This window comes from Haliotis rubra, unplaced genomic scaffold (genome assembly GCF_003918875.1).
Source record: "Haliotis rubra isolate DU_JTF1 unplaced genomic scaffold, ASM391887v1 Scf1033, whole genome shotgun sequence".
In the NCBI taxonomy this organism is placed as follows: Eukaryota; Metazoa; Mollusca; class Gastropoda; order Lepetellida; family Haliotidae; genus Haliotis; species Haliotis rubra.
This window is the reverse complement of record NW_025764930.1, coordinates 174260-196596: the sequence shown is the minus strand read 5'-3', so window position 1 is coordinate 196596 and position 22337 is coordinate 174260. Positions and strand designations below refer to the sequence as shown.

The following is a 22337-nucleotide window of genomic DNA, read 5'->3' as shown; positions in this document are numbered from 1 at the left end:
TAGGCTGACGAGATGAAATAACCTCTCAAAGGAATATGACATTGCTTTGAAAAGCACACATTTTCGCTAATAACTCAAGCAATATATATGAGAGGAAAATTAATCACCGCATCGTGTTTTACAGTATTTACTAGCCCCATGGGCACTGGTGCTGATAAATCTAGATATTAATCGTGGCTATTCTGGGATTCGAACCCATCACCAGCGGATCCTGAAATATGTTAGAGGTATAAACTGATCCTCTTGTATCTCACTCTGGCGGTTGGATGTTTCCGCCTGCAAACATACCATGGCCCCCGTGAAGATGACAGGCTTGTTGAGGTGCTGCAGCATGAACGACAACGCGGAGCCTACATACGCCATAGCGTCTGTCCCCATGATTATAACAAAGCCGGTGTATACAGCGTAGTGGTCCTGAAACAATCATCAGCTATATTCCACCCAACGTGAACGTTTATGCACCTTTAGCAAACGACTACCATTATTACTGACAATTTCATTCGACTCATACATGTAACGTAAATGGAAACGATAAAATGGTCTTTAATCTGTTGTTCGGTTCCGAATGTATAATAAATAATGATATTTGTTTATGGGTCGCTATCAAATAGTGATGATACCTCAGTGATGTTCTCGAAACGGTGAGCATACCATTCGTTTCCAGTCAGCGGCATAAGTACATACAGAGGGAAGTCACACGTTCACCTGACACAACAAGTACATACAGAGGGAAGTCAAAACTTAAACAAACCTGAAGAGGTTTTCAATTCTTTGAAGAGAGTCGTCCTTGGGGTACATATTATGCATTTTCCGGCTGAAAATGTCCTGTGACAGTTGTATCAATGTTTTTTAATAAAAATATTGTACAATGAATATAAATCTTTTTATTTATTATACGGCCCCCACCTCGTGGAGTTACCTCCCGTTGTGCATGCGCACCAACTGGGTAAGAACCTAGGCCCATATCATCATTCCTTCTGCTGAATAAATCAGTGAACAGAATTGCGGGGAGGCGGGAGGCCCTACCCCAAGGACGACTCTCTTCAAAGAATTGAAAACCTCTTCAGGTTTGTTTAATTCTTTTTCATAGAGATCGTCCTTGGGGTACATATTATGCATAAACACAGACTCCCAAAGACCGGAGGCCAGGGAGGAGGGAATTCTGTCAAAGCACATACAAATAGCTATCGTTAATTGAATAATGTAACAGATGCCATAATCACTCACCTGTCACATGTCCCGGTTTGTGCTTCCGCGAGAGGCATTATGGGAGGGTAACTGACAGGGAGGAAATGTACTCAGAGACGACCTCGCAGGTTAGCATAAGAATTCGCACATGATGCGAATGTAAACAAAACCCCACCCACCTTGTGTCGATTAGAGAGCACCGGAGGGGGGAATTTAAAAACGCTCACTACCGACCTATATTCTCCGTAGAGGATCGAAAGGAGGTTAAAACACCACCTGCGGACATGTCAATAAACACAATATTGAACAGCAGCGTCAACAAAACCAATGAACCAAGACTCACTCGGTCAGGGTGGCAGGACACTGTCCACTGGAGAGAACAGAACGGCCAAAGCTCGCACGATTACGGGAATGTGTATCGAGCTGATAAACGTGCTAGGCTGGCTCCAAATAGCGGCAGAGCAGATCTCTTCAATGGGGAGTGCCGATGCAAAAGCTTTTGACGTGGCTACTGCCCTGACCGAGTGAGCCTTCAACCCCTCAGGGGGAGGCTTGCCCTTAGCCTGATATGCAGCACAAATGACCGAGACGAGCCAGCAAGACAAAGTCTGCTTGCTCGCCGGCTCCCCAGCCTTCCCGCCACCGTAACAGCAGAACAGATGGGTACCCGTACGGATTCCCTGTGTTCGTTTGAGATAGACCTCGAGAGTCTTACGGACATCCAACGGGTGAGTGCTCGTAGGAGAGGTCCCCGATGTGGAAGGCTGGGTAAGAGTAGGAAGTTCGATAGGAGCTGTCACATGGAAAGCGTGATCGACCTTCGGGCGGTACGTATCCGGGAGGCGAATGCTGACACGATCAGTGTGAAACACAGTCAGCGCCTGGTCGGATGACATAGCATGTAAGTCGCCTACCCTACGCCCAGATGTTACCACCACCAGAAAAACAGCCTTCCATGTTAACAACTGAATGGAAATAGCCGATAGACGTGAGAACGTAGGACCGGACTGCCAATCAAGCACAATTGACAAATCCCGAGGTGGGCTGGTTCGCCTGACAGCAGGTCGAACCCGATCCGCGCCAGCTAAAAAGCGCTGTACGAGAGGGTGCTGCCCCAGAAGAGCACCATCGACAGGGGTGTGAAAAGTGGAAATAGCGGTGGAGTAGCCACGGATGGTCGAAGCCGCCAGGCCTTCTTCCAAATGAGCTTGCAAAAACTCCAATACTCGGACTAAATCCGCAGAAAAGGGATCTGCAATCCCCCTATCTGAACACCAGCGCGCATAGCGGAACCACCTATCCTCATACTGAACGTTTGTCGAATTCCGCCTCGAAGCCAGAATTGTGTCTGCAACTGCTGCAGGAATTCCGCGTGCTTCAAGGCTAGACCTGACAGAGGCCAAGCCACCCACTGAATCCTTGGATTGGGGTGTGGCGCGCCGTTCTGAGTGAGAATGTCCGGTCGCAAAGGTAATAGAACAGGAGGCTGAGCCAGACACCTGAGAATTACCGGAAACCAGCTCTGTGACGGCCAAAGCGGTGCCAGTAGCACAAGCAGCCGAGCTGGCTGGGTGGACAGCTGGGAGAGTGAGTGAGTGAGTTATTATTTAACGTCACATCGGCAATATTTCAGCCATATCGTGACGAGAACATTTGACATTGTAATAGAATATATATAGTTATTATAAAAACCTGCCGACGAAGGACAGTAGAAATACTAGACAATCACAGCTATCAATATAAAACTAGCGAACAAAGCTAAAATATTCCAATTAAAGAAGACAATACAATGTAAAAATGGGCTATAGATCGCCAACAACTGAAGGGAGATCACCATACTAGGAACCATGGGGACTTACATTACTTTTGCTACCTGCATGGACCCTAGTTGGATTTACACCATCCCTTCAGCCATTGGCGACAGAAGAGAAATCTAGCCATAAATTAAAAACCCACTTATTCTACGATTATAAAGCAGGTACACTTAGATTGACTAAATGCTTTGGGACTTACGTGTACCTCTCAGGAGGACAATAATTTTACAATACTTCAACCCCCTTTGAGGATACGGAAACCACGACAAAGCTGCCAGGCACATACAGCCAAGCTGGCTGGGAGGACAGCTGAGAGGACACGGGAATGAGTGGTAACGCGGGAACGCCCAGAGCATTTTGCCCGTCCAATGCAACAGGAAGGCGTCGGCAGCCAACGCCCTCGGGTCCGGTATTCGAGAGCAGAACACGGGTGTCTGATTCGTCCCGCCGGACGCAAACAGATCCACCTGGAACGACCCGTACAACTGGGAGATAACTCCGAATATCTGCCGGTCGAGCATCCACTTGTGCAGGGCCAGGATCCGGCGAGAGAGAGCGTCTGCTCGCATGTTCTCCAGCCCCGGGAGATAAACAGGGAGTACCTGACAATCGCACTGGTCGCACCAGAGGAGAAAGTCCCATGTCTCCCAGAGGAGCGCTCAGGACACCGTGCCGCCTTGCTTCAGGATGTACGACATGGCCGTCTGGTTGTCCAACTGAAGACGAACCACCTGGCCCTGGACATGCTCTCGGAAGCGCTCGAAAACCAACCGCACAGCTCTCAGTTCCAACACGTTGATGTGAAGGCGGGCTTCGGCTTCGGACCAGAGTCCGGACACCGACAGACTGCCCAGAACACACCCCCCAGCCCGTGAGGGAAGCATCGGTCTGAACTGTAAGAGCTGGCGTCGGGATTTCCAAGGGGACCCCCTTGGTGAGGTTCCCGACATTGGTCCACCACTGAAGGTGAGGAGACAACCACCCGGGGACTGTGAAACCCTGCTCTAGGTCCTCCGAGTGAGCCCACAGACTCGCCAAAGCTTGCTGTATAGGGCGCATCCTCAACCGCGCCCGCCACACGACAGAGATAGTCGCCGCCATATGGCCCAGTAGACGGAGCCAAGTCCGTGCTGGTGCCTGGGGCTGGGAGAGGAACGAAGACACCATCTCCCGTACTCTGGTGACCCGGTCGGGCGACAAGGAAACAAGATCCTTGTGAGTTTGGAACCTCGCCCCGAGAAAAACCAAGTCCTGGGTGGGTACCAGGTCGGATTTCTTGAGGTTGATGATCCACCCCAGTCGAACTAGAATGTCTATCACCTTGTGAGTAGAATCTAGGCTCGCTGGCTGTGTTAGTGCACCGAGCAACCAGTCGTCGAGGTAAGGGTAACAACGCCTTCCTTGCGAGCGAGCGAGGGTAGCCGGGACTAACATGAGCTTGGTGAACACCCTGGGGGCAGTGGATATGCCGAAGGGGAGCACCCTGAATTGGTAATTCATCCCGTCGTAAGAGAACCGAAGGTACTGCTTGAACGATGGATGTATAGGCACATGTAGATACGCATCCTTTAGGTCGATTGACGTGAGCCAATCGCCGGGCTGACAGAGGAGATCACCGAGCGCAGTGTCTCCATCTTGAAGGTTGGAACCTCTAGCAGGCGATTCAACCCCTTGAGGTTGAGAATGGGACGGAACCCGCCATCTTTCTTTGGAACGAGGAAGTACGTGGAGTAAAATCCCGCCTGTTCCTCGCCGGTGGTATGCGCTCGATAGCGGACTTGTCCAGCAAAGCCTGGACTTCGTCGCGCAGTATGTCCGCCCGTACCTGACATGACGGCACCGGAGTGCGGCGTATGCCGGTGAAGTCTGGCGGACCTCGCTTCCACAGTGGTAGATGGCCGACACTGACGGTGGACAGCACCCAAGTGTTGTTTGTAGCCTTCTCCCACTCCGGCAGGAATAGAGAGAGGCAGCCTCCCACTGGGACGGTGGGTAAGAGCGCGTGAGTGGTCCCGAGTAGCGGAGCTGACTGGGAGTGACACACGTCTTGTTCTACAGCCTGATGGGTTAACGGGAGGTCGGGGCAGACCTCCCGCGCCCGCGAAAAGGCTGGGAGCCAGTCGAAGAGGACTGCTCCTTGCCCTTACCCTTGGCGGGACGGCTCCTCCGCCTACCCCTGCCTAGCGGCCGAAGCCAGCCAGCAGACTCGGGAGAAGCCCGCGGGTGCTCCAACAAGGCCTTAGAGTCCTTGAAGGAGGTAGCTGCAGCTGCAGCCTCCCGGATGACCTGCTGTGCCCCAGGAAACAGCGTCGCTCCCAGACTGTAGGGGAGGGCCAGCAAGGTCTGCTGTGTAGCTGCCGAGTACCGAGACGTCGACAGCCACAGCTTGCGCATCCCCATGACTGCGCACATCACCGTCGATGCGGCTGACCGCAAGGAGTCGCGCGCGAGGTGTGCCTGTACTTCGGAAAGTTGACGGAGGAGAACAACATGCTGAGAAACGTCTCCAGCGTGCCCCTCCGACTCCAGGGCCGACCTCTGAATCGAGGAGAGGTAGGCCTCGTGGACCACCACCCGCACCTGCTGCATAGCGTTCCGGTACACCTCCTCGTAGGTCCGGTAAGCATGCTGCAGGGGGGCGCCCGCGAGGGCAAAAGGTGGCGTCAAACGCCCTTGCCTGGCAGCCTTAGCTGCTCCGGAGGAAGCCGAGCCTCCCCCCAGGGCGACCGAAGTGAACACACATTCGTCGACCACTGGTACGAAGAACAGGGAATCTTCCCCCAGCTGGTACCTCTTGACAAGCTCTGTCAAGTCAAAACGGAGGCGTGACCCAGCCAAGAGGGGATCCACCACGTCCTGCACCAAGGACGGCAGAATGCGGAGCAGCGTCTGCGTGGGTTGCCTAGGGGCAAACGCCTCGCCTGGCAAGCGGAACTCAGTCGAGTCCGAGCAGCTGGTAGGCACCGCGGCCTGGGGAATGTACTCGGCAATGCGTTGCCGGACTTCCCTCAGAGCCGTCGAGAAACGGAAGGCACCCTCCGGCTCCTCGACCTCCCCAATGTCCATGGACTCGTCGCCCGAGCCCGAGTCCGAGGCTGGGTCTCCTCGCGAAGAGGACCCGAACTCCGACCCGGTGGGCGGCCTAGCACCAGACACAGAGGGAAGGGAAGAACCGAAGCAGCGCCCTGCTTCAGTGGCCAACACCACGCTTGGACTCCGGTCCCGAGACGCAAAACTGGCTCCTCTGCTCTCATGGGGCGGGACGGCGCAGGGACCGGAACCCCAGGAATCCTCAACGGACCCTGCGCCAACTCCGAGAGGGGGACTGGGAGAGAAGCCTCCCCCTCCGGGGCAGCCGAGGCGTCCGGACCCGAAGCCAGAGGCAACGGATCAACAGACGCCTCCAGGCCGAGGGATCGAGCCGGGCTCGGCGATCCCACCCTCAGACTCTCCGCCCCCTGCTCTGAGTGGGCGAGGAACTCCTGGCGGACTCGTGAACAAGGGACTTCACCGAGGCCATGTGCTGCTGGAATAATTGGGTTATGATATTCATGTCAAAACCGCTGGGAGCGGCAGTCGGCGCTTGGCCGCGAGATTTAGCTTTTTGGCCCTTAGATTTCGGCTTTTTTGCTTTAGACGGGGGGACCTGGGTCAGTTCCCCTCCCGCCTCTCGCATCTCCCGATAGAAGAGGAAGTCATCCACCCGCCTCTTCTGGGCTCGGGGGGAAAAGCCCATACAGATATCACAGGTGTCAGGGTTGTGTCCGCCTTTCTCAAGGCACACCAGACACTTATCATGCCTGTCGGCACGGGGAATACTCTGCCTGCAGACAGTACAACCGGAAAACGCCTGAAAGCAAACACGCAAGCATGTAGCTAACGGTGGACCAGCAGCATAAGATACACGTATAAAACATTGAAAATTACGTGAAGGCGACCACGGGAAGAAATAGTTGGTTAAAACGCAATATTACAACCACGTGGCACGCTAAACTTCCCGCCATGGAAGAGCAACATGTGCGTAAACCACGGGAAAGTTAGCGTAAAATAATTTGAATACAAAGTCACAATTAGGAGACAACCGACCACAAAGCTTTACTGTTCCTTTGAAGGACAATATAAAGACCATACATACAAGCAGTGACAGCAGAAGGAATGATTATACGGGCCTAGGAGCTTACCCAGTTGGTGCGCATGCGCAACGGGAGGTAACTCCACGAGGTGGGGGCCATATAATAAATCAAAAGTTTTTTATTTATTGTACAATATTTTTATTAAAAAACATTGATACAACTGTCACAGGACATTTTCAGCCGGAAAATGCATAATATGTACCCCAAGGACGATCTCTATGAAAAAGAATGTCGGATTTCTAATTATCAGTTTGAAATTACTACAATCATGCTTATGATTTCACTGAAATGTACATCATTTGGGGCTCTCCTCCACATACAGGTTATGATATAAGTGAAAAAGGTTTCAAACCCAAATTTGTTATTGTCAGTCTGGGTCAGTCTTTTGTACAAAACAAATGACCACAATCTTTTGTGGGATACGGTCCATCTCATGTTAGAACGCACAGTTATTTGAGATTTGACCACGTGGGTTAATGCTAAAAATTCTTTCGCTCAACAGCAATGATCAAAGTTGCATGTTGGAGAGACTGGGGTTGCATTAAAACAGATTCATATCCGATCCATTGGCAATAAAAAGTGCATGCTGCACCTGTACACCATACATCCGGGATGACTGAAATGTTTTAAGCAAAAGATTTACTTATTAATTTATTTATAGAAGCAATCTTGCTACCATAGACATGCCGCCGCCATATAGCTGGAATACTGCTGAGTGCGGCGTAAAACTAAACTCACTCACCATAGACAGGGACCTGTCTCTGTAAGAGGAATGTAGGAAATAGAAATCTACAATAAAAAGGAATAATGTTGAAAACGGAGTTAAGAAAACTCGTTCGTTCCCTCGCTTACAATATGGTTCCCTGCCCTTTTATCGGTGGTGCTAGCACATGTGTATCCAGGTATGTATTGTCACGCGTGACATGTCTGTCACATGTTCGTCTTCCAGGACAAGTCACGGGAACTACAACAGGGACTGAGAATCACACAGCAGTGTCCGTGTCTCTGCATGTCTTATCAGGGCCCTTTTGTTGGTTTCAAAGGGAATCCCAGCTAGCAATTTCACGTTGTCATAACGTTATGCTTTCGTCCGTTCAACGTTATTCTGATGACTCCCATTTACGTTGTTACAACGTTGTGACCTAACGTTGTGACCTGACGTTGCACAGTGACGTGATATTAACGTCGTGAAAACTTTGTCTGTTGGCTGGTATATTACATTTATTAAGAGCTGTCGATAATTTTTTTAAGACCATGAAGCGTACACGTCGACGAGTTCGTAAGTTAATGCGTAACTCCGTAGTCTGCAGAACATCGCGGTCCCTGCACATAGACGAGTATTGGCCCAAACCAGTGGTTAACACCAAGTACATCGTACACACAATGTCACACAATCAAACCACCAGATCCTCTTAATTGACCTTAGGGCGAGTGAGTTTAGTTTTACGCCGCACTCGGCAATATTCCAGCTATATGGCGGCGGTCTAAATAATCAAGTTTGGACCAAACAATCCAGTGATCAACAGCATGAGCATCGATCTGCGCAATAGGGAACCGATGAAATGTGTCAAGCAAGTCAGCGAGCCTGACCAACCGATCCTCTATTAACCTGAGAGGGCTCGAAGTGATAGCATGGTAGACAGGGGACGATTCTGCCACGGAACCTTTACATGGGTAGTACACGAGTGTTTTATTTATTCTGCGTGACGAGTACCCCACCATACCTAAAATATACTGAAGATCATAGATGAACATCACAAAACCCAAAGATGCCTGGATGGGAAAACGCACTAAAATTCCAAATCTGGGCTTCTGCGGTATGAAATAATGAAAACAATGATATATTTGAAGAGACTAACTATTACATGTATTTCAAGCCAAGATTTTCTTGTGCTCATGAAGTTGAGAAGCCTTCTTCACACATAATAATCATGCTCGAGAAAAATATGAAAATATCCAACCTTCGTTTGTCTCAACCTTGCCAAAAGTTCCCCCTGTGTAGAGGACAAGCACTCGTGATGTAGCCGTCATCTCGCCAGGAAGACAGGTTCGCCAGGCGATCGGACACTGCGGTTCTTGAGTCTGTATTTCAGTGTCAAGGGTACTGTAGCTCTCCTGAACAAGTAGACAGCAGATAAAATGTCACAAGAAACAGTTACGCAAGATCTCAGCATTAAAATCCATGTAAGCACTGCGAATGTGGTAGGATGGCTAAAATGATCGATAACCGGAAATATTGTCGATAGGAAACAATATTAGTGATTATCGATATTAAAATTGTGTTATTACATAAATTTAATCACAACTTTGAAATATTGACGTTTCGACTGATAATTAAGTCAAGCATGTTCATGCTGTTGAGGCTTGGAATTGATCCCAATACAAGTCAGTGGTATGGGATATATTGAACAGAGTCAGATACTCTAAACTTTAGACTAAGATGTTCACATCCACAAAGAGACAAGCAAGGTGTGCTATAGACCTACCCTGCCCAGGTGAGCCCAAGGTGAGACAAGCGAGGGGTGGTATAGACCTACCCTGTCGATGTGAACCCAAGGGGAGACAAGCGAGGAGTGCTATAGACCCACACTGTCCAGGTGTGACCACGGGGAGACAAGCGAGGGGTGCTATAGACCTACCCGACCCAGGGGTGACCACGGGGAGACAAGCGAGGGGTGCTATAGACCTACCCTTCCCAGGTGACCCCAAGGGGAGACAAGTGAGGGGTGGTATAGACCTACCCTGCCCAGGTGAGGGGAAACAAGCAAGGGATCCTATAGACCCATACTGCCCAGGTGTGATCAGGGGGAAACAAGCGAGGGGTGATATAGACCTACCCTGCCCATGTGAGCCCAAGGGGAGACAAGCGAGGGGTGGTATAGACCTACCCTGCCCATGTGAGCCCAAGGGGAGACAAGCGAGGGGTGGTATAGACCTTCACTGCCTAGGTGAGGGGAAACAAGCGAGAGATCCTATAGACCCATACTGCCCAGGTGTGACCACGGGGAGACAAGCGAGGGGTGGTATAGACCTACCCTGCCCAGGTGACCCCAAGGAGAGACAAGTGAGGGGTGCTATAGACCTACCCTGCCCAGGTGACACGAAGGGAAGACACGCGAGGGGTGGTATAGCGAGGGATGCTATAGACCTACCCTGCCCAGGTGACACGAAGGGAAGACACGCGAGGGGCGCTATAGCGAGGGATGCTATAGACCTACCCTGCCCAGATGACACGAAGGGAAGCCGCGCGAGGGGTGGTATAGCGAGGGGTGCTATAGACCTACCCTGCCCAGGTGACACGAAGGGAAGACACACGAGGGGGGTGCTATAGCGAGGGATGCTATAGACCTACCCTGCCCAGATGACAAAAGGAAGGAGGGGACACGCGAGGGGTGCTATAGACCTACCCTGCCCAGGTGACACGAAGGGAAGACACGCGAGGGGCGCTATAGCGAGGGATGCTATAGACCTACCCTGCCCAGATGACACGAAGGGAAGCCGCGCGAGGGGTGGTATAGCGACGGGTGCTATAGACCTACTCTGCCCAGGTGACACGAAGGGAAGACACGCGAGGGGTGCTATAGCGAGGGATGCTATAGACCTACCCTGCCCAGGTGACACGAAGGGAAGACACGCGAGGGATGCTATAGCGAGGGGTGGTATAGACCTACGCTGCCCAGATGACACGAAGGGAAACCACGCGAGGGGTGGTATAGCGAGGGGTGCTATAGACCTACCCTGCCCAGGTGACACGAAGGGAAGACACGCGAGGGGTGGTATAGCGAGGGGTGCTATAGACCTACCCTGCCCAGATGACACGAGTGAGTGAGTGAGTGAGTTTAGTTTTACGCCGCACTCAGCAATATTCCAGCTATATGGCGGCGGGCTGTAAATAATCGAGTCTGGACCAGACAATCCAGTGATCAACAGCATGAGCATCGATCTGCGCAATTTGGAACCGATGACATTTGTCAACCAAGTCATCGAAACTGACCACCCGATCCCGTTAGTCGCCTCTTACGACAAGATAGTCGCCTTTTTATGGCAAGCACATGGGTTGCTGAAGACCTATTCTACCCCGGATCTTCACGGGTCCCAGATGACACGAAGGGAAGACACGCGAGGGGCGCTATAGCGAGGGATGCTATAGACCTACCCTGCCCAGGTGACACGAAGGGAAGACACGCGAGGGGTGCTATAGACAGACCTACCCTGCCCAGGGGCGACACAAAGGTAAGACACGCGAGGGATGCTATAGCGAGGGGTGGTATAGACCTACCCTGCCAAGATGACACGAAGGGAAGACACGCAAGGGATGCTATAGACCTACCCTGCCCAGATGACACGAAGGGAAGACACGCGAAGGATGCTATAGACCTACCCTGCCCAGATGACATGAAGGGAAGACACGCGAGGGATGCTATAGACCTACCCTGCCCAGGGGCGACACGAAGGGAAGACACGCGAGGGATGCTATAGCGCGGGGTGGTATAGACCTACCCTGCCCAGATGACACGAAGGGAAGACACGCGAGGGATGCTATAGACCTACCCTGCCCAGATGACACGAGGGGAAGACACGCGAGGGATGCTATAGACCTACCCTGCCCAGATGACACGAAGGGAAGACACGCGAGGGATGCTATAGACCTACCCTGCCCAGATGACACGAAGGGAAGACACGCGAGGGATGCTATAGACCTACCCTGCCCAGATGACACGAAGGGAAGACACGCGAGGGATGCTATAGCGAGGGGTGCTATAGACCTACCCTGCCCAGATGACACGAAGGGAAGACACGCGAGGGGTGGTATAGCGAGGGGTGCTATAGACCTACGCTGCCCAGATGACACAAAGGGAAGACACGCGATGGGGGCGCTATAGCGAGGGTGCTATAGACCTACGCTGCCCAGATGACACGAAGGGAAGACACGCGAGGGATGCTATAGCGAGGGGTGTTATAGACCTACCCTGCCCAGATGACACGAAGGGAAGACACGCGAGGGATGCTATAGCGAGGGGTGCTATAGACCTACCCTGCCCAGATGACACGAAGGGAAGACACGCGAGGGGTGGTATAGCGAGGGGTGCTATAGACCTACGCTGCCCAGATGACACAAAGGGAAGACACGCGATGGGCGCTATAGCGAGGGGTGCTATAGACCTACGCTGCCCAGATGACACGAAGGGAAGACACGCGAGGGATGCTATAGCGAGGGGTGTTATAGACCTACCCTGCCCAGATGACACGAAGGGAAGACACGCGAGGGGTGGTATAGCGAGGGGTGCTATAGACCTACCCTGCCCAGATGACGCAAAGGGAAGTCACGCGAGGGGCGCTATAGACCTACCCTGCCCAGATGACACGAAGGGAAGTCACGCGAGGGATGCTATAGACCTACGCTGCCCAGATGACACGAAGGGAAGACACGCGAGGGATGCTATAGCGAGGGGTGCTATAGACCTACCCTGCCCAGATGACACGAAGGGAAGACACGCGAGGGGCGCTATAGCGAGGGATGCTATAGACCTACCCTGCCCAGATGACCCCAAGGGGAGACAAGCGAGGGGCGCTATAGACCTACCCTGCCCAGGTGACAGTTACTGATAGGTACTGTGTTTCTATCATGCTTCGGTGACCACACAAGGAGTTGGCGACAGGTGCTATAGACCTACCCTGCCCAGATTACACAAAGGGAAGACACGCGAGGGGTGCTATAGACCTACCCTGCCCAGATTACACAAAGGGAAGACACGCGAGGGGCGCTGTAGCGAGGGGTGCTATAGACCTACCCTGCCCAGATTACACAAAGGGAAGACACGCGAGGGATGCTATAGCGAGGGGTGCTATAGACCTACCCTGCCCAGATGACACGAAGGGAAGACACGCGAGGGGCGCTATAGCGAGGGATGCTATAGACCTACCCTGCCCAGATGACCCCAAGGGGAGACAAGCGAGGGGCGCTATAGACCTACCCTGCCCAGGTGACAGTTACTGATAGGTACTGTGTTTCTATCATGCTTCGGTGACCACACAAGGAGTTGGCGACAGGTGCTATAGACCTACCCTGCCCAGATTACACAAAGGGAAGACACGCGAGGGGTGCTATAGACCTACCCTGCCCAGATGACACAAAGGGAAGTCACGCGAGGGGCGCTATAGACCTACCCTGCCAGATGACAGTTACTGATAGGTACTGTATTTCTATCCTGCTTCGGTGACCATACAAGGAGTTGGTGACAGGTGCTATAGACGTGTGGACACCAGTTGTGGTGGCTGTCGTCCTGCTTCATCTGCAACCGACATATTTGCTTCTTCGCCTTTATACTACCTACTCACACCTATACATAAACTATGTGCAGCATTTGTAAATCTGCGCCAATTATCGAAAAACCTGGCTGACATTTTCCCGTTGAACAGTAGTTCCGTAATGTATATATTCGATGCCAACCGCAGTAACACGATTAGGGTAAAGGACAATCTTAAAATAGCGAAATGCATAGGTGTAGCAAAAATCTCAAACTTTATACTACCCATAAAATTTGGAAAAACATGCTTTTGAATGTTACAAAATATCTCCGACACTCGTCGACATGTGTCACCAATCGTAACAGCCACCAACGGCATGACTGCTTCCTATAAAAGCATGACCAGCAAGTGATAGGTTGAGTCACAGAGTTCACTGCTGTGAACTTTTGCCCATGTTGCACGTAAACCACGCGCAGCTGTCGAACACGTTACACAAATGCTGCGATCGCACGAATGTTTCAATGTTTTGGGGTTGATTCGAACATCTGTCCTCCATGTTTGACGAAAATCGATCCGATGGGTCTGAAGCGTTACGGACAGAATGGGAATGTGAATCCGGTTGCTGTCACCGGCTACCAGGTCATGCTCAACTGCCTACTTTCATGTAACTCATCAATAGTGGGTGAGTGAGTGAGTTTAGTTTTACGCTGCTTTTAGCAATATTCCAGCAATATCCTAGCGGGGAACACCAGGAATGGGCTTCACACATTGTACACATGTGGGGAATCGAACCCGGGTCTTCAACGTTACGAGTGAACGCTTTAACCACTAGGCTACCCCACCGACCCCTCAACAATAGAGCAGCCAAAGTTTTTGCGAGATTCATCATTTCCGATGTGCGTGTATTCGTGCACTATCATACGTCCTTATAATCCGTGTCACCTTCTTGCATTAGTGCTCCCTCACAGGTTTACCTGCTTGCCGGTGTGCACAATCCCGTGTGCACAACGTACTGTTATTGGGACCAGTCAAGGCCCAACTAGGCAGTCCTATTTAAGCTCTGCAGCAAACATTTCAGTCCTGTGATCTATTTCAGATGAAACCACACAAGGTAAGTACTCACTCTATTACTCGTTCTCATGCACAATGTTGACACTTAGATAACTTCAAACTGTTTATGACTGTACAGAATTTGAAGGAAGTACTGTCTATAGCTTCTACACTGACGACGCAAGTTTATTATTGTTGCTTTAGACGTTTTCTTGTCGGGACTGAAATTGTTCGTTTTCGTGAGTGAGTGAGAGAGTGAGTGAGTTTAGTTTTACGCCACACTCAGCAATATTCCAGCTATATGGCGGCGGTCTGTAAATAATCGAGTCTGGACCAGACAATGCAGTGATCAACAGCATGAGCATCGATCTACGCAATTGGGAACCGATGACATGTGTCAACCAAGTCAGCGAGCCTGACCACCCGATTCCGTTAGTTGCCTCTTACGACAAGCATAGTCGCCTTTTATTCTACCCGGGATCTTCACGGGTTGTTCGTTTTCGTGCACAAGTGTTACTGATAAACGGAATATCTTTTACCATTTGTAGCATGACTTAATGTCTATATACGGTATATCATATTCGAGGACCTTTTCCACGTGCCGGAAACACATGTCATACAGGTTTATATGCGTGTTTTATTGTGCTTCTCTACACATCGCATTACTAATATTGATCAACATAAGATACTCATACAAACAACGGGGTAAGTGGATTTGTGGAAAGAGTTCCTTCCGTTCCCCCAATCCTAAACCTAACCCTAAACCTAACCCTAACTTAAATTTTGGACTTTTAGTCATTTTGTGAGTTCTCTAGTAATTGTTGTGTAAAGTTTTGTTAATAATTTTAGTATATTTATAAATATTATTTGGGATGGGGGAACGGGAGGAACTGTTACCGGATTTGTCAGTGGTTGATAAATGCACCTACCTATCAACACACATCACATCCATGAATACACGCAAACGCACGCACGCACTCATGCACGCGTGCACCCACGCACGCACACGCACTTTGATTCTCAGGTTAAAACTCACTACTGACTGCCCCACATGCATGTGCGTGGTTTAATGTACACATTTCGTCCATAGAATAGTTAGTGTTGACCATCAGTCGATACAGATCTCACTGGATATCAAAGACAAGCGATGAAAATTGCATGATTTGATTAGGCAGTGGAGACACCAGGTGTTCAGAGAAAGGAAAATGTATCCTGCTCTTCTTGTAGGGACCGCCACTCACACAACTGACATGACATTTAGACATTAGAAATGTACTTACATATACTGTCGAACAGTGTTAGTTCACCCCATAAACGTGTAATATGATACTGCAGGGAAAGCATATGAATAGCGGTGAGCTATTAACTCTATGTACAGATGCTGGAATGTAGCGACATAATATCCCACAGAGCCCAAGCGGCTGCTTTGTGAGACCCACGATGTCAGGTACACAGTTAATAGTCAGCTCTCTTACCTGAAATAATATACACAAAAGTTTAAACAGCGGCCCTGGATCTATTAATAGACTTCTTTCCAGTACGAAACAGTCAAAACACAGATTGAAGCAGCGGGGTGTAATTCAAGCAGTTACTGGCCCATGACAACCGAATTGTGCACTCTATGTACTCAAGCGGTCTATCTTCTACTGACGCCGCACAAACAGGTCCCACAAGTGCCTAACTCTGAATAGCCAACCACCTCCATTCATGCAACAGATAGAGATTATCACGCAAGCAAGTGTACCATGCGACCATACAAAACGAGTGTGAAATTTTGTGTTGCCCAAGCGAGAGCGAGTTTTGCACGAGTTTCGTATGGCACACATGCGTGTGTAATAATTTCTTGATTATCCAGTAAAAAAGAAGGATGTTTACAGCACGAATCTCGAGATTAGGCCAGCTCGATATGTAGGTCAACAAATGTAGTGCGTTAGATGTATACACCGAATGCCTAACGACAAATTCACTATAAATACAATTTTATGCTACTATTATTCATAGAAAATGGAGGTGGAGCGAGCTGGTTGTTACAGCTGAAGATCCAGGTTCGAGTCTCCACATGGTACAATGTGTGAAGCCCATACCTGTTGGCAACGATCCACCCATCAAGAACCCCAAACAAACAGACACTTACGATGCATGTGCATTCTTAGAGATTAAAAATCACATGCCTAAGATGTCTATAGCTGGAATCGTACAATGTACAATTTTATTATTATGATTATGAAACTAGCTTATGTTGCTTGTATTTACTATTTTTGCCGATGTCGTATATTCCCTTGGAGATACTTCCTGGTGATCAGAGCACAACAAACAACGTCATATCTTTAAAAACGGACTTCCTTCTTTTAGGTTTCGAATAGCCAGCAATGATGAGGAGCCCCGTCACTCTGTGGACAGTGGCGCTTGCTATCATGTGTCTAATGACCACCACAAGCGGTCAGCTGACAGGTTCGTAGGCAACACGTGAAACATAGTTGTCAAAGGATATGACACAACGCTTTATCCCTGTTCTTGCGTGTTATTAAACCCACACACATAAATGGCCTACTCTACGTCTTTTCCTTCATTTAACCGACACGGATGATGTAACTGAAGTCATTTGAAAACGACCTTGAACAGAATGTCACGCTCACCATTACCAGAATACTGGCCATCTTAAACATATGTTAAGAGTCTATCCCAAGTCCCTCTGTTGTTCATGACATATATGTAATGGCAAACGTTCCCCAATATGTCCCTTATTTCTGTTTCAGGGTGTGTAAGCGACATCATGTTTGTCTTGGACGCGTCAGCCAGTGTTGGAGTTACAAACTTTAATAATATGAAGAGCGACGTGGAACTCTTCATCAACAACACCTTCGCGAACTATCCGAATGCAAGAGTAGGCTATCTCGTGTATGGCACATCTGTTACCTCATCTGCAAGTCTCACTGACCAGAGTAGCCAGACGAGTCTGCTCAACTCCCTTCGCGGGGCACCATACCTGGCAAATGGCCTAGAGAACACGCACATTGGCATCAACACGGCCGCGAACTTCCTGAACAGCCAAGGTCGATCTGGGTCGCCAAAGGTCATGGTTGTCATAACAGACAGTGTCTCCGATGACCAGACAGCCACTATCACTGCTGCCTCCAATGCCAGGAATGCTGGAACCACCGTGTATGTTATTGGAGTGGAAGCCGCTGTAATAGGCAGCGCTAGTTTGCTTGATACTTTCAGACAGGAGCTTCAGCAGACTGCCTCATCTCCAAGCCTTGTAACTGGGCTTGCTACCTACAGCGGTGTATCCAATTCCCTGGGAAACTTACCAAACACCATTTGCAGAGGTAAGTATGTGTAGAAGAAACAAGATGTTAGCATCATGACACATTTGGTGAAAGCAAATCACTGGTTTCAGCTAATTCAATTGTCAATTTTGTTACTATCTGTTAGATTTTCGTGTAGCTTCCATAATATTTCTGAGTCCCGTGCTGGGATTCGAACCACAGACCTTCTGATCCCAAATCGGACGCCTTGTCCACATGACCAAAGACGTTAACCCCCGTCAGCAAGCTGACAAGGTAAGAATGCCATCAATGGGATGACTCCACGCCCTGCTACAATAGAAACATTCTACACACTGTAGACTTGTTATTTTTTGTTTCAGTTGTAATCATCAACAACATGGTAAGCCAAACAGTGTTCACGAGTCAAACTATCATCCTGTCTGTGTCGCTGAATCAAAACGGCATCACCGGTGGAGTTTGGAGGAAGAATGGCGGGGAGTCTTCCAAATGACGGTCGCCTTTCCGTTACCGTGGATAACCAGGTTCAACGTCTGACAATAATCAATGCCCAACTGAGCGACGCCGCTACATACAGCTTCACCATTGCTGGACAGTCTCGGTCTGCAACCATCACTGTGATAGGTTAGAATCCTGACACACAACACTACTCGTGACCTTATCAAGTCAAAGTCAAAGATGTTTATTGTACAAAAGGCCTCCGGCCCATATACATTGGAGTTATACATATACATTATACATATGGTGCAATAAGTAGTAATTAGTGATCCAGACAGCAAATCATGATACAGGCAGTAAATTATGTACAAGTAGTGAAATACGATGGACATACAACACTTTTTATCAGATTGTTACGTGTAATAAGAGCATAATTGATATAGTACGACAGCTTTATTATTACATGCTGGTCAGTTGATGAAAGAAGTAGTTTAAATGCTAATGTATGTGGCTTACGTAGATAATATTCAGCTATATATTTCGTACGCAAATCTTTATACAAAGGACATACAAGCAAAAAAATGGATTTCATTTTCCACATCTATATTACACAATGGGCACATTCTCTTGCATCGTTCAATATAAAAACGTCTTCCTTCGTTTACCATTATGTTGATCAAACCTAACCCAAAACGTATAAATGGATATCTTAATTTTTTGATGTTAAAAACGACAGATATTTCTCCGGCTGGAGTAGTGATTTGTATATTCTATAAGAGTCGTACCGTGAACTATTATGTATTACTGAATGCCATTCTTGATTAAACATATTAAGACTTCTTTCTCGAAACTGAGTTAAAAACAAACTTGCATCACCAACTGACTGACTTAACCATACAAAACCATAACCATGTGAAAACAGAAGATTTCTTACATAAGATGCCCACGTCACTTTACCAATGTTGTCCAAATGAAAAAGCATGCATATCCGTATAACAGTAATCCATCTACCTCCGAGGAATGGCATAACTGTCTTTATCATTCACCCGTTGAAGATATTACCGTCTAATAAATCTACAATGTTATTAGACATTGTGTAATAACATCGCGTGCTGCCGGAACTATTTGCTCTCGGTCACATGACCAAAAAACGTGATCAAAACAAAATGTCGGCTGTCACAACACATCTCTAAGTCGCGATATTCAACTGTTCTTTGCTCGGTTGTGTGTAACAGCATTTATATAAAAAAAGAATTTGTTGGTTGAAGTCATTTAATCCCTTGTTCATACCCCCTAGTTTATTTTTCAAAAATTTATAATGTTTCAAATTTACTAGACGGTTCAGACAATTCTTATTCTGCTATTTCAGCTGGAGTACTCACCTGGACAGGGAGTCAAACCAGGACTATTGGCGGTACTGCAACAATAACGGTAAACCTGGTAAACGGCAATTGTAATCTTGGTACCTGGACACGGAACGGCGGAGTCGTTTCCACCGGGGGGAGGATATCCTACACCAGAAGCGGTAGCTGCGTATCTCACACACTGACCATTACCAACGTCCAGTTGTCTGACCAGGGAACATACCAATTCACGTACAATGGCCAACAGGTTTCGTCTGTGCTCACGGTTTCAAGTAAGTGGTGTCAGATAGTCAACATTATTTGATTAACTAGAAACCTGGCATCGGTATTGGCATTCATATACATATTAGTCAAATTAACAATGAAAAAAAGAGGTCGACTCAAAATGGACTCGACACATACATAATGTTGAAGCAAAAGCATTATTGATTTATTCGACGGTAAAACTCGAGTAGTGAGTGCATATTTGGGGCACGATGGGCGAGTTGGCTAATGCGCTAGGCTAAGTGATCAAGCGAGTTTGAGGTGTCGGGACAGAACCGACCTGTGACCGAGTGCAAAAACCTTGAAGTCAACTTAGTGTGCAGACTCTTTCAGTGTTGTCACAACCCCTAGTGTACAGTACACAACCCGGTGCACTTAAAAGAACCCACGAATCTGTGGCCACATGCATAGGTGCAAACACCTAGTTGCAGGTACAGCACAGCTGTGAATGGGTACCTCGTAAGGATGAGAAAGCCGCAATAACTCGGTGCGCCTTGTGGCCGCAGGAGTTGTATGATCCCCAGGGAGTTGAGATTGATAATACGATGTGCCGTTGAGACTTACATCCAATGATCGAGGGAAAAAATACCAGCGCCCAGTTGCGTGGATATCCTATAATATAATAATATTTAACTCCCATTGTGGCAAATAAGTACTGGCTGGTAATTCCACTTGGTTGCCCATGACAACGAACCAAGTCTTTGATAACTGAGTTGATGACACCAAATGCGCCTTTCTCTCAGACGAATAAACGTCTGTTCCAGCGAGTGCTGCTCCTGTCAGTGGTGGATTCAGCGCGTGGACGCCATGGAGTCAGCCTCCGTGCAGTGTAACATGTGGCACTGGAGCTGCAAAAACTGTCTTCAGGTCCAGGACATGTGACAACCCCGCGCCCTTGAATGGTGGTGCTAACTGTACCGGTCAGTTCGTAGAGAATGTTGTGACAAACTGCGGATTGGTTGGCTGTCCAGGTAGGTCAACTGGCATAATGACAGAGCTTCAAACTGAAAGAAGACACTCTTTACCCCATGCTGGAACAGTGGAGACTGCTTTTGTAGCATTAGGAGTGCTAACACTAATGTGCAGTTTGGAGTTCCTCTATTGTTACAAAAGGACGGAGGGGAAGCCTAGTGGTTACTGCGTTCACTCATTTGTTCGATTCCTCGGATGAGTACAATGTATGAAGCCCATTTCTGGTGTCCCCCAGCCGTGATCATGCTAGATTATTGCTAAAAGCATCGTAAAAGCATACTCACTCACTCACTCACTCACTCACTCTATTGTTATGAGGCGATTTGCAGGTTGAAGGGGAAACAAAACCCAGGCATCAAAAGGTCCAGATGTAGAAACAGTAAATCAAATAAGGTCAATGACCAAGTGTATGAGTATTGCATTATGCCGCATCAGAAATTGTGCAGCTCATTTAAGGCCAATACACAATCAGGAAAAGTCAATGAGTTGTACATAGAAATGCAAAACCGCAACATGCAATGAGTCAAACAGAATGATAAAGTCCCATAAGTCCCTCCGACGTTGGACGTGTTTTGTTTTCTTGCCCTGACAGCGTTTGATATTTTACTAGCACTTCAGTCGTTTTCTGCAATATATGATTTTTCATTTAATGCGTGCATTGTTTAGGGGTATAGGAATCTTTTATAGTAACGTATACACAATGTTCTTCGACTGCAGTGAATGGCGGCGTGACGCAGTGGTCAACCTGGAACTCCGGGTCAGTGACCTGCCCTCAGACTTGTGGAACATCGGCACAGAAAATCACCGAGAGACGACGTACCTGCACTAGCCCCACGCCCCTAAATGGAGGAACGTTTTGTGGCGAGACGCTGCTGGAGATACGTACCGAGTCTTGTGGATTAACTAACGCCTGTCCATGTAAGGAAGTAACAAGTGCAGTCAGTGGTACTCAATGAACGGCTAATAATAGTGATAAAATATACAAAATGAAAAAATTGGGAAATTCTGGTATCATTACTGTTTCACAGTGTTTCCTTGAACACATGGTCAATGTGTAGTCCGAGTCAAACAATCGACTCTTGGTAGAGGTCCCCGGTGCATATAGAAAGAGATTTATCGCTTTTTTTTGTAAACATCTGTAACCGAAATGGCCCATTCACTGGCGTCACTAAATATCCTGTGGTCCCTCATTTATTGTTTGGGAGAAGACAGTGATTAGTCTCTGTTGATCCTGATTACTGTCAAGGTAGAAGACAGTGATTAGTCTCTGTTGATCCTGATTACTGTCATGGTAGAAGACACTGATTAGTCTCTGTTGATTCTGATTACTATCATGGTAGAAGACACCGATTAGTCTCTGTTGATCCTGATTACTGTCATGGTAGAAGACACTGATTACTCTCTGTTGAACCTGATTACTGTCATGGTAGAAGACACTGATTAGTCTCTGTTGATTCTGATTACTATCATGGTAGAAGACACCGATTAGTCTCTGTTGATCCTGATTACTGTCATGGTAGAAGACACTGATTAGTCTCTGTTGAACCTGATTACTGTCATGGTAGAAGACACCGATTA

At 48.4% G+C, this 22337-nt stretch overlaps 3 protein-coding genes across 10 annotated transcripts in view; 2 read left to right on the top strand and 1 right to left on the bottom strand.

Moving 5' to 3' along the window:
- LOC124273312 (60 kDa lysophospholipase-like) overlaps positions 1–16049 on the bottom strand; it is a 22049-nt gene extending 6000 nt beyond the window's left edge. The window contains exons 1-3 of one of the 4 annotated variants that reach the window (XM_046708554.1): positions 15715–16049; positions 9097–9250; positions 289–414 (exon numbers count right to left, since the gene is read on the bottom strand). In XM_046708554.1, the coding sequence (XP_046564510.1) occupies positions 289–378 (90 nt within the window). In that variant the 5' untranslated portion in view covers positions 379–414; positions 9097–9250; positions 15715–16049. Of the gene's footprint in view, positions 1–288; positions 415–9096; positions 9251–13704; positions 13940–15714 lie in introns of those variants that run through there. The other 3 variants (XM_046708566.1, XM_046708559.1, XM_046708571.1) reach the window with 3 other exon arrangements.
- Positions 13961–17777, top strand: LOC124273422 (von Willebrand factor A domain-containing protein 2-like). Its single transcript, XM_046708688.1, has 3 exons — positions 13961–14066; positions 14481–14495; positions 17191–17777. Exons 1-3 carry the CDS (start codon positions 13961–13963, stop codon positions 17775–17777), a joined length of 708 nt encoding a protein of 235 aa, XP_046564644.1.
- LOC124273273 (A disintegrin and metalloproteinase with thrombospondin motifs adt-1-like) overlaps positions 14404–22337 on the top strand; it is a 26154-nt gene continuing 18220 nt past the window's right edge. For 4 of the 5 annotated variants that reach the window (XM_046708512.1, XM_046708526.1, XM_046708521.1 and 1 more), the window contains exons 1-7: positions 14405–14495; positions 16787–16885; positions 17191–17763; positions 18084–18345; positions 19529–19795; positions 20552–20758; positions 21477–21677. In XM_046708512.1, coding sequence (XP_046564468.1) covers positions 18192–18345; positions 19529–19795; positions 20552–20758; positions 21477–21677 — 829 coding nt within the window. In that variant the 5' untranslated portion in view covers positions 14405–14495; positions 16787–16885; positions 17191–17763; positions 18084–18191. Of the gene's footprint in view, positions 14496–16786; positions 16886–17190; positions 17764–18083; positions 18346–19528; positions 19796–20551; positions 20759–21476; positions 21678–22337 lie in introns of all 5 variants that reach the window. The other variant, XM_046708535.1, reaches the window with a different exon arrangement.

Bases quoted from the DNA above. Each gene is read 5' to 3' on its own strand.
- LOC124273422 (XM_046708688.1), top strand. From the start codon at position 13,961: ATGGGTCTGAAGCGTTACGGACAGAATGGGAATGTGAATCCGGTTGCT.